The 10,247-nt window shown below is 50.8% G+C and overlaps 1 protein-coding gene across 1 annotated transcript; it reads left to right on the top strand.

Moving 5' to 3' along the window:
* Positions 1-1,343: 1,343 nt before the first annotated feature.
* Positions 1,344-8,709, top strand: BCL7B (BAF chromatin remodeling complex subunit BCL7B). Its single transcript, XM_081889658.1, has 6 exons — positions 1,344-1,507; positions 2,896-2,971; positions 3,823-3,922; positions 5,896-6,066; positions 6,590-6,669; positions 7,764-8,709. Exons 1-6 carry the CDS (start codon positions 1,416-1,418, stop codon positions 7,854-7,856), a joined length of 612 nt encoding a protein of 203 aa, XP_081745784.1. The 5' UTR covers positions 1,344-1,415; the 3' UTR covers positions 7,857-8,709.
* Positions 8,710-10,247: the final 1,538 nt, after the last annotated feature.

The following is a 10,247-nucleotide window of genomic DNA, read 5'->3' as shown; positions in this document are numbered from 1 at the left end:
TTTAATTGTCACAGATACAGTGTGAGTAACCTGAGGCTCTGAACCCTTCTGCTGTCAGCTGGGCTTTGTCACGATAGGGAGATTCGGCTCCAGCGCATGAGCTCTTTTCTAAAATTGGTCCCTCTCTAGGTGATGGTGTTTTCACAGATTTTTTCCATGGTGAAAGGGCAAAATGTTCACTACCTGCTTTTTGTGTTCCGTGATTTTTGAGATCTTCAAAAGATTCCACTGGACATGATCAATCTAAGTCCACCAGGCTTGATACCTTATTTTGTTTTATTTATATTTCACTGCCCACCCCATTTGACTGAAAGAACTGCCGAGGTAGCAGCCAATTGAAAGCTACAATCCTTTGCCTGCTTACTTTGGAGTAAGGCCCATTGAACAAAGGAGGAGTTTCATAGCATAGGATCAAGCCTCACATAAATGAAGAGTTATTGGCTGGCTCTGCAGGGTAGCCAGTCACAGCTAAGACATCCTTCAGGGTAGGAGGGCTGCCTTGGTCTAGCCCAGGTGTAGGGAATCTTGGGCCCTCCAGATTTTGCAGAACTATAATGCCCATCATCCGTGGCCCTAGGTCACACTTGCTAGGGATGATGAGTGTTGTAGTTCAGCAACATTGTCGAGTGCCACAGTGGACCCAGCCCTGTCTTCCCCTTAAGAGGTATCAGTCAGAGCCTATTTTCTCTAGGTGCTGTGAGATGGTGGGATGTGCCCAAAAGTGCAGTAGTTGGCAGTTTGGGCTCACCATGTATGCAGAAAGTTTGCATTTCTGATGTTCAAGAGCTGTGCCTTATCCCTGAAAACACAGGATTCAAATTATGACACAGCTGTATTTGTGAGGAGGGCATTGGTGTTCATTCAGATTGCGAATGGGTACCATGCAAAGCATGCTCCACCACTGAACTATAACTCTTCCCTTAAAAATGTTTCTAGTCCTCATGATTAAAGACCAGAGTTGAAATAGGAAGCTGCCGAGTCAGGCCACTGGTCTATCCATTTTACACTTAACTGGCAGCAGCTCTCCAGGGTCTCAGATAAAAAGAAACCTTTCCTCCTCTACCTTGCTGAGGACTAAAGTGAGCACCATCTGCATACATGCCTATCTGTAAAGCTGCTTTTTCCCACGTCTTCATTTTCACTGCTTAGGACTCAGTTCAGAAATTAATAAAAAAGAAATAACAAGACCGTTGCCGCTGGGCATGTACAGAGTGCGTTAAAGCTCCGCCCTCCCGCATGCGCACGGGAGTGGAACCGGCTTCCGCATGCGCAGTGAAGGCAGACTCGCTCCCTTGGGCGGGGCAAGGGCGCTGACGCGTTACGCACGGCGGGTGTGGGGGCAGTCGCGCGCATGCGCAGCGCGGCTGGGCAAAGCTGCTGCTGCGGGAGCTGGCGCTGCCGGGGCCACGGGCGCCATGTCGGGTCGCTCGGTGCGGGCCGAGACCCGCAGCAGGGCCAAGGATGACATCAAAAAAGTTATGGCGGCCATCGAGCGCGTCCGCAAATGGTGAGGGGACGGGGGGAGGGGCCGCGGGTGGGAGGGGCTTGGCGGCGGGTCAGCCAATCCTCGGCGGCCGCGGCCTTGGTGACAGTGGCCCAACCAACCGACGGCAGCCGTTTGGCGCGATGGGCGGGGCCTTCCTGAAGTGGCCAATCACATTGTGCTTGTTGTAGAGGTGGGGTTGCGGGGAGAGATGTGCTTGGCGGGGCTGCCGGCCAATCATAGTTCAGGGGCGGGTGATGCCTGGCTGCTAGGATTGGCGTGACGCTTGGCCAGTCGCTCCGCAAGGGATCTGGAGGGGCGGGGGACCCAGTTGTCATGGGGACTGGCTAGTCTACCTGCCGCGGACTGACCCAGTTTGCTGCAGAGACAAGCTCTCGCTTAGTTGGCGTATGCTGCTCAATTTGCACATGCGTTCCTTGCATATTTACATATTTTACGCTTTTTTCTGAGCTCTTTGCCTGCATGGTTTCTACAATCCTCCCAACAGCCTTGCGAAGCAGGTCAGGGGGAGGTGGAGACAGTACTTAGGCATTTTGTTCCTTATCATTGCCTCAAATGGAACCTCCAGAGAAAGGGGCAATCTACCTTCATGCTCTGCTTTTCATGGAAGGCTTCGGGCTGCTACTGCTGGGAGTTCATGCCGGGAGCTTTTCCCATCCCTACTTGGAGATGCTGCCAGGGATTTGAATCCTGAGCTAAAGGCCACTGTTGCAGCTTTATCTGCGATTATGGGGGCAGCCAAAGAAAGGGCCTCATCTGATGACCTGAGGCCTTCCTAGATGGCTGCTTTCTTACCAGGATGGTAGCCTGGATGGGCATACCTGGGTCCCACGCAGCAAAGCAGTTCTTACACTCCTACTTTGTGTTAAGTCGGTAGCATCAGGTTCCTTTTAGCCAAGGTATAACCCTGAGTGGGGCATGGGGACTGCTGTTTATCCCATTGCCTGAGCCTGCCAGAGAGAGAGAGAAAGAGCTCCATAAAGCAGAGACACTGAATCCTTTTAAATCCTCCTGTGGAAAACCTTCAGGTGCCAGTGGAGACCAGAGGCAAAAGATTGGGGTGCCCTCCTGACCTTTATTGAGTAGGCTACATTTTGGCCATGCCAAAGTCAATAGGTGCCTCTCTCCATCCAAGGCAAGTGAGAGGCATCGTCATAGTTCAAGGACACATTCCAGGCAGGTAGAAGTGCTCTGGGAGGGCACGGGCACGACGAGGGGCCAGATTTAGCACACAGGCCTGCGGTTCCCAACCCCTGCTGCACAGTTTCTCCCCAGCCTCATTGCAGCCCCAGAAGGCAAAGGCAATTGCCCAGTGGGAGACATGTGGGTGGTGATGTTCATCTTCTTCATCGTTGTGGTTGAACCTAATCTCTTTCATTATCCTGGCTCAGGGAGAAGAAATGGGTGACGGTGGGAGACACATCCCTTCGGATATTCAAGTGGGTGCCTGTTGCCGACAGCAAAGAGGTGAGGGGATGAGCACCAAGCCCTTCTGGGGTGCGAGAGAAGGAGGGCTGTCTTCCAACACTAAACAGCGGCTTGGAGGAGCCCCCTCTTTCCCCCTCCCCATTGTAGGCAGGAGGCAGAACCAGGGTGGTTGTCTGGTGTTCGATGACGGCAATTTTGCCTAAGTGTTCATTTGATTGCCTTGCTTTGCCAAATGTCTTCACACCCTGCATTTGTTTGGCTCCAGTTTTCCATTCTACAAATACCAATTTGAATTTTATTCCTGCCTTCTTGGGTGCCCAGTTTTGCATATGCCACAAGCATCATCATCATGATTACTATTATACTTCATTAACATCTTCCTTTCCCCCAAACAGGGACCCAAGGCGGCTTACACAAATTAAAATACATAAAATAAAATAAGTTCACAGCATATAAAATATAATCATTAAAAAGTAATTAAACTCTAGTAGGATTGAAACAACGGGGGGAGGGGGACCAAATGATTGAAATACAGATAATAAAAACAGCACAGCACTGTTAAAGCCCTTTCCTTTAAAAAGCAATCGGTTTCGATGACGATTCCCTCCAAGATTGGAATGGGGAACCTGCGGCATTCCAAATGTTGCCATCTCCCCTCACCCTTGGCTGCTGGGACTCCTAGTTGTTGGGCTCCACCATCTGGATGCCACTCTCAGCCCTGCTTTAAGTCCGAGTACCAGACCCAGGGCAGAATCTTCTTTCGCATTTGTACCCCCACAACCTCCAGGCTGATGAAGCACCACTGATGAGTATTGGGACAGCCTTTATGGTTTGTCCTGTCCCAGTGCTGGCAGGGGAAACTCACAGCCTTATTCTTCTCTCCCTTCAAGAAAGAGAAGTCCAAAACCTGCAGCACTCCTGCTTCCCGGGAGCAGAATGGCTTCCCAGCTGAAGGGGCAGCCAACTCTTCGCTCCTTCTGGAGTTCCAGGGTGAGTAGGCTGGGGAGCAAAGGGTTGCATTCTCTTGGGGGCAACTTTCTGGGGCCATGAGACAGTGGTGGGCAGGCCTAGAGACCAAAGTGGGTCGAGCAATTAATCTGATACTCCCCTTTGCCTGGTAGGATTTTGGTCATGCCGGAGTCAAAGGTTTCTACACACTCACACATCTCCATCCTCTCTCCAGGCAAGCCAAGAGGCCTTATCATGCTTCAAGGACACATTTCCAGCTAGGCATTAGCACTTGAGGAAGGCTTGTGAGGCAGGTGGCCTGGGAAACCTGGGATGGAAGTGGAGCTTAGTGAGGCGCTGGAGGGCTGGATGGAGAGGCCCAGAGTTCCGCATTTGGCCCTTATGTCCTCCTCTGCCTTTGACCTTGGCATGCCAGCCAAGCAGGAGACGTCGACCTGCTACAATGACCTGTAAAACTTATGCCAGGAAGCAGAATTGCATCATTTATCTGCTTCTACATCATTGCACCATCTCCCCCCCCCCCCCAGTTTGCATAATCTACTCTGGTTTCAGCTGGCGTTCTGGAAAGGGGCAGACACTGATTGCTCAACCAACTTAGTGCCCCTCGCTTTTCGTTCTTGAGACTTTAGCCAGACCCTTCGCATCATAAGGGTTAGAAATATTGTGCTTGCTTTTTAAAACGAAAGGCTGAGGTTCTCAGGAAGCAAGATTCCACACCCAGCTGGTGGGTTTCAGTCCTGCCTTCTCGCTGAATTGCAGTTGGCCCACTGCCCTGACTGGAAGACTTTCTCAGCTTCTGGCCATCTGTCTGTGTGGGTGTTGTCATCCAGTTTGAGGGTTGGACTTTTTACTTCAGAGAAAATGCGAGTAAGAAGCGACAGGATTGAAGTTTGTAAAATTCTGCATGGCTTGAAGAAAGTGGATGGAGAAAACATTTTCTCCTGCTATCATAACACTAGAACTCACGGACATCCAGTGAAGTAGAAGATTCAGGACAGAGAAAAGGAAGGACTTCACACACCGCCGAGTTAAACTATGGAACTCCCTCCCACTGGAGGCAGTGATGGCCACCAGTTTGAATGGCTTTAAAAGGCAAATTCATGGAGGGAAATAAGTCTTTCAGTGGCTACTTTCAGCGTTCTGTCCGGACGCTGAGGTCCAGTGCCGAGGGTCTTCTGGCGGTTCCCTCATTGCGAGAAGCAAAGCTACAGGGAACCAGGCAGAGGGCCTTTTCGGTAGTGGCGCCCGCCCTGTGGAACGCCCTCCCATCAGATGTCAAAACGATAAACAACTACTTGACATTCAGAAAACATCTTAAGGCAGCCCTGTTCAGGGAAGTTTTTAATGTATGATATTTTAGTGTTTCCTGGTTTCTATGGAAGCCGCCCAGAGTGGCTGGGGGGGCCCAGCCAGATGGGCGGGGTATAAATAATAAATTATTATTATTATTATTATTACTAGCCATGATAGCTATGTTCTGCCTCCACAGAGGCAGCAATGCTTCTGAATCCCAGTTGTTGTGAGAAGATGCTGGATGAGATGGGCCATTGGTCTGATCCAGCATCATCTCCTTATGTGTGCTGGCAGAGGGCCACAGCTCAGTCTCCAGTGGGATCTCAGTGAGCTGCAGCATTTGAGTACCAGCCAATGGCTACTAGCCATGATGACTGTGCATTCAGAGGCAGCGATGCTTCTGAATATCGGTTGCTGGAAACAGCAGGAGAGGAAAGTGCTCAGGTCTTGCTTGCTGGTTTCTAACAGGCGTCAGACTGGCTATTGTGAGAAGAGCATGCGAGACATTGACCTGACCCAGCAGGGCTCTCTTCATTTCCTTAGGGTAGGGAAGCTTGCATCTGCCCACAGTGGGAAGCCCCAAGAGCAACCCATTCCAAACCAGGTGGCCTCTCAGGTGTGGGGAACGCAGACACAGGAGCCGGCAGTGCTGCTCCTAGCTCCAGCTCCTGAGCCAGCCTCTCCCTCCCCATGCATTTCAGATGAGAACAGCAACCAGAGCTCCCTCTCGGACACCTACCCACTCAAGGCGGACAGCAGCCTGGCCTCCAGCCCCAGCCCCCAGCAGAGTGAGTCCATGAGCCCCAGCCACGCCTCCGACTTCCGGGCTGACGACTCTCAGCCGCCCACGCTGGGGCAGGAGCCCTTGGAAGGTGAGTGGCTTAGCTCAAGGGGACTGCGGTGGGGCAGGGGAGGCCCATCGAGGGCGACCACTGACCTGGAGGGGAAGGGGCAGGTGGAGTGGGGCATCCCCTGACAGGCAGCTTCTACCTGGGAAAAGGAACATTTACTATCTTCGTCTGGTAATTCTATAGCAATTCCTTGAGAGGGATAGCCTGACCACCATATTCCATGCATTGGCAACCTTGAGACTGGACTATTGCAATGCGCTCTATGTGATGCTGCCCAGCCACTACTGAGCCAGGTTCAAGGTCCTAGTATTAATTTACAAAGCCCTGAACAACTTAGGTCCAGGGTACCTCAGGGATTGCCTTCTTTCCAAGGTTGATCATCAAGCATCCTTGGTCATCCCCTAAGTTGATGAGGTTCATTTCCCAAGCTTTTAGTGTCATCACCTCAGTCCTATGGAACTCCCTGCCACTAGAGATTCAGTGGGCTCCTTCTGTGCTAGCTTTTTAACACTTACTGAAAACACTTGTCAACTCCTGTTTCCAGAGCCTGCTCTTCCGCCCTCTGAAGTAGCCGATGAGCCTCCAACTCTCACGAAGGAAGAGCCGGTTCCACTGGAGGTTCAGGTAAGGATGGAGAGCCAGGCAGAGTTAATCAGCTCTCTCTGGGATCTAGGGCTTGGGGGCTGAAGCATTCTAGATCCACGCCCCAGAAAACTGGTGTTGGTTCAAGGAAACAACGATGTATATAAAAAGCAGAATTCCTTAAATGCCAAGATCCAGGTTTGGGGCACATACTCTTTGGTGAGTGAACCCCAGCAGAAATATAAAATCACAAAAAATGCAGTAGATAAAAGTGTGGAAATATAGGCTGTTAGACCTTTCAAATATGCCCTTGTGAGTTCCAAAATTTCCTTCTTCCCCCAGCATAGGATAAAGACCACATGCCTGATAAGCTAAAAAACAGTTTGCTTACAAGCTCTCCAAAGATCAGATTCATGTGCTTCAGAAAAGGTTGCACAGGCAGTAAAACTTAGCTGTTACAAAGTGGTGAAAGTTCTTAAATTATTGGTATAGGAAATCAGGAGTGGCTTGTGAGAGCAATGTGGCCTGAGCTCAGGTAGACTGAGGAGGAACAAAGGCTTAATTACCTGATCCCTCCCAAAGTGAGCTAAGCCTGACAGGACAGCTTACTCTATGGTCTTAACCCCTTCATGCATTAATTTGACTTCAGCATGTTGCTTATATGAAGTTGGTTTTCCCACGTGGAGATTCTGGAGAGGGTTTCCATTTGGGGAGCATGACTGCAGCCTTTCTACTAACTAACTGAATTTATAGCCCACTCTGACTCAAAGGCTTAGAGAAAGTGACAGCAGTATGGTAGGTTTTCTTAATCCTCTGAATGAACCAGAGAATCTTAGAACCTTAGAGTTGGAAGGGACACCAAGGGTCATCTAGTCCAACCCTCTGCAGTGCAGGGGTCTCAGCTAAAGAATCCCTGACAGAAGCCCCCTAATCTCTGCTTTAAAACCTCCCAGGAGAGTCCACCACCTTCCAAGGGAGTCTGTTTCGCTGTTGAATGGCCTTTACCCTCAGAAAGTTATTCCTATGGTTTATTAAGAATTTCCTCCTTTGCAATCAGTTGGCAGCCCTGCGCTAGAGAGAACAAGTCGGAGCCAGGCTCGGTATGTAAAGCAGCCCCTTGTGTTCTTCTCCTGCAGGTGCCTGGCACAGAGGAGGATTCCGGCGCGCCTCCGCTCAAGCGATTTTGCACAGACCAGAATGCCACGTGCCAGGTGGCCTCCGAGAGCTAGCCAGCTCGCCCGCTTCTGCCCCGCCCCAAGAGCCACCCCGCCCCCAGGATGCCACTCTCTCAAAGTCGGCATCCTCTTCCGCCTCCGCTCCCCTCCAAGAATCAACTTGCTGTTCCCACGGCCCTTCCAGAGGCCGCCTTTCTCCCCCTACCACCCCGTGCAATATTTTCCCGATGCCCCTCGGAGGCAGCCGGCCACATCCTCCCAACCCGCACGCCTAAAGGACAAGGCGTTGCCGGGGCTTCTCCTGTCCGCTTTTTAATTTGCCCTCTTTGTGGCTCCGGGGGGGGGGCGACCCCTTGGGAGGTTTCCATAGGGAGTTGTCAGCACTTAACGGGCAACCGCGAGGTCCACGCACCCCCTCTCCTCCTGCAGGGAGCGAACAACTCTCTTGCGAGGAGGGGCAGGGCCTGGCGGGGAGCCCAGCTGGGATGCTGTGCAATAGTTGTGGGGTTAAGCCATTAGCACTGGAGCAAGCCAGGTCTCTGCCCACCAAGCAGTGGGCCTTCGCTGGAGGTGGGATATGTCTGAGGAAGCCAAGGCTGCCTTGGCTGGGGTCAAGTGGCCAGAAGGCAGCCTCCCTTGCCAGCGGGGCTGGCCTGGCCTTGGGGGTCAAGGAGGCCGCCCTGGGCACCAAAGGGACCCTGCAGCCCTCATGGCAGGAGCAGCTGCCACCGACCCCCACGGCCCCTCCTGCCTCTGCAGACCTGTCCCCCTCCGTCGCGATCCGCATGCGGAATGGAGTTTGCGATCGAGGCCCTGCTGTGGCGCGGAGTGCCCAGCCACGCAGGGAAGCAAAGAGATATTTTAGCACTGAAGAGAATATTTTTAAAATTAAAACTATTTGAAGTAATCCCTCTCTGTGTGTGTATGTGTGTTGGGAAGCGGCGGTGAGTGGCTTGGGCTTGGAGATCCTTTGCTAGATGGATCAGGCCCTGGCAGGTGGGGGAAAGGGGCAGGAGAAGAGTCCCAGCACAGCCATGGGCAACCTTGTGCCCTTCAGATGTTTTGGACTAAAAGTCCCAGGCAGCACAACCCTCACTCAGTCCTCAGCATTGGCTAATTAATCATCAGATTAAGACTACTCCACACCCAGCAGGGACGGGAGAACCTTTCGAACATCGAATATCACTGTGGAAAGGTTGCAATGTTCAGGGTTTTCTTCGCACAGCACATATTAAATGTGAAGCATTCTCCCTCAGGAGGCAGGGGTGGACATCAACTTGAATGGCTTTAAAAGAGGATTAGACAAAATCATGGAGGAAGAGAGGGCTATTGATGGTTACTAGCCACAACTGCTATGCTCCTGGGGTGCCAGTTCCTGGGGTCCGAGCCCTTTTGGGTCCCCTGAATATGTTTGGCTTGGGGGCTGGGCCCCTCAATGTCCAAAAAGCACAGAGGCAAAACATGGAGCCAAGCACAGCCAGTGGCCGGCTCCTGCTGCTGCCACGGAGAGGAAGGAGAAGCCTTTTTTGGATTTATTTAAAGAAATATGAGTTTGATGAATTTGCGAGCGGGATTTGAAGTATGACCAACAGAAGGTATTAGAACTTACTGTAATATTGTTAAGACATAAGAGATGGAAGACGGTGCAGCAAAGGAGCTGAGAACAAAATCACCATGAAAAACGAGATGGGAAGTCGACAAAACTATAAACAAAATTATGTCTAGGAGTGTATATGTGGAAATTTTCTTGAAACTTAATCAATTTTTTTAAAAAAAAACATACAAAAAATCTGTAGAACAAGCCTAGTAAGACAACAGCAAAGAATGCTGGCAGCATAACATGTTCAGGAAAACCATAATACCGTTAGATGCCTGGGAGAAAGTTTTTTACCTGGTACAGAAAATACCAGGAATTCACTTCATCTCAAGAAACAAATGCTTTCTCCCCATGTAGATTAAAATAGTTGATAGGATTTTCTATGATTAATTGACTTTAGGCTGCCATCTTAAACTAACTGGGGGAAGGGAGTCCTATTTAACACAGTAAAGGTGCTCAGGAGTCAGAATTGTAGATTTGGAAGGGACTCCAAGGGCCATCTAGTCCAACCCCCTGCAACGCTTCTAGAGAATCCCTAACAAATGGTCATCCAACGTCCATTGAAAAATCTGCTGTGAACATTTAGTTTTGGGGTGCTTTTGAAACGTTTCATAGTACGTACAACCAGGCTGCCTGGAAGGGTGAAGGAGGGGGCAGTTTAAGCAGATGGCTCTTTGCTGCAATCTGGGAGGCATGTTTTTTATATAGATATGTGGGTGTCTGAGAAACCAAGTCAGGCTCAGCTCAACCGCTTGCCTGCAATATCAGCATTGGACTACCTTGCAGGGCTGTTGTAAATCAATCTCTCAGCACACAGTCCCTCCCACACCCGAATCTGCAGTAGGGCT

Source organism: Podarcis melisellensis (genome assembly GCF_964234715.1).
Source record: "Podarcis melisellensis genome assembly, chromosome: 15".
NCBI classification, from domain to species: Eukaryota; Metazoa; Chordata; class Lepidosauria; order Squamata; family Lacertidae; genus Podarcis; species Podarcis melisellensis.
This window is presented reverse-complemented; position numbering and strand designations above follow the sequence as displayed.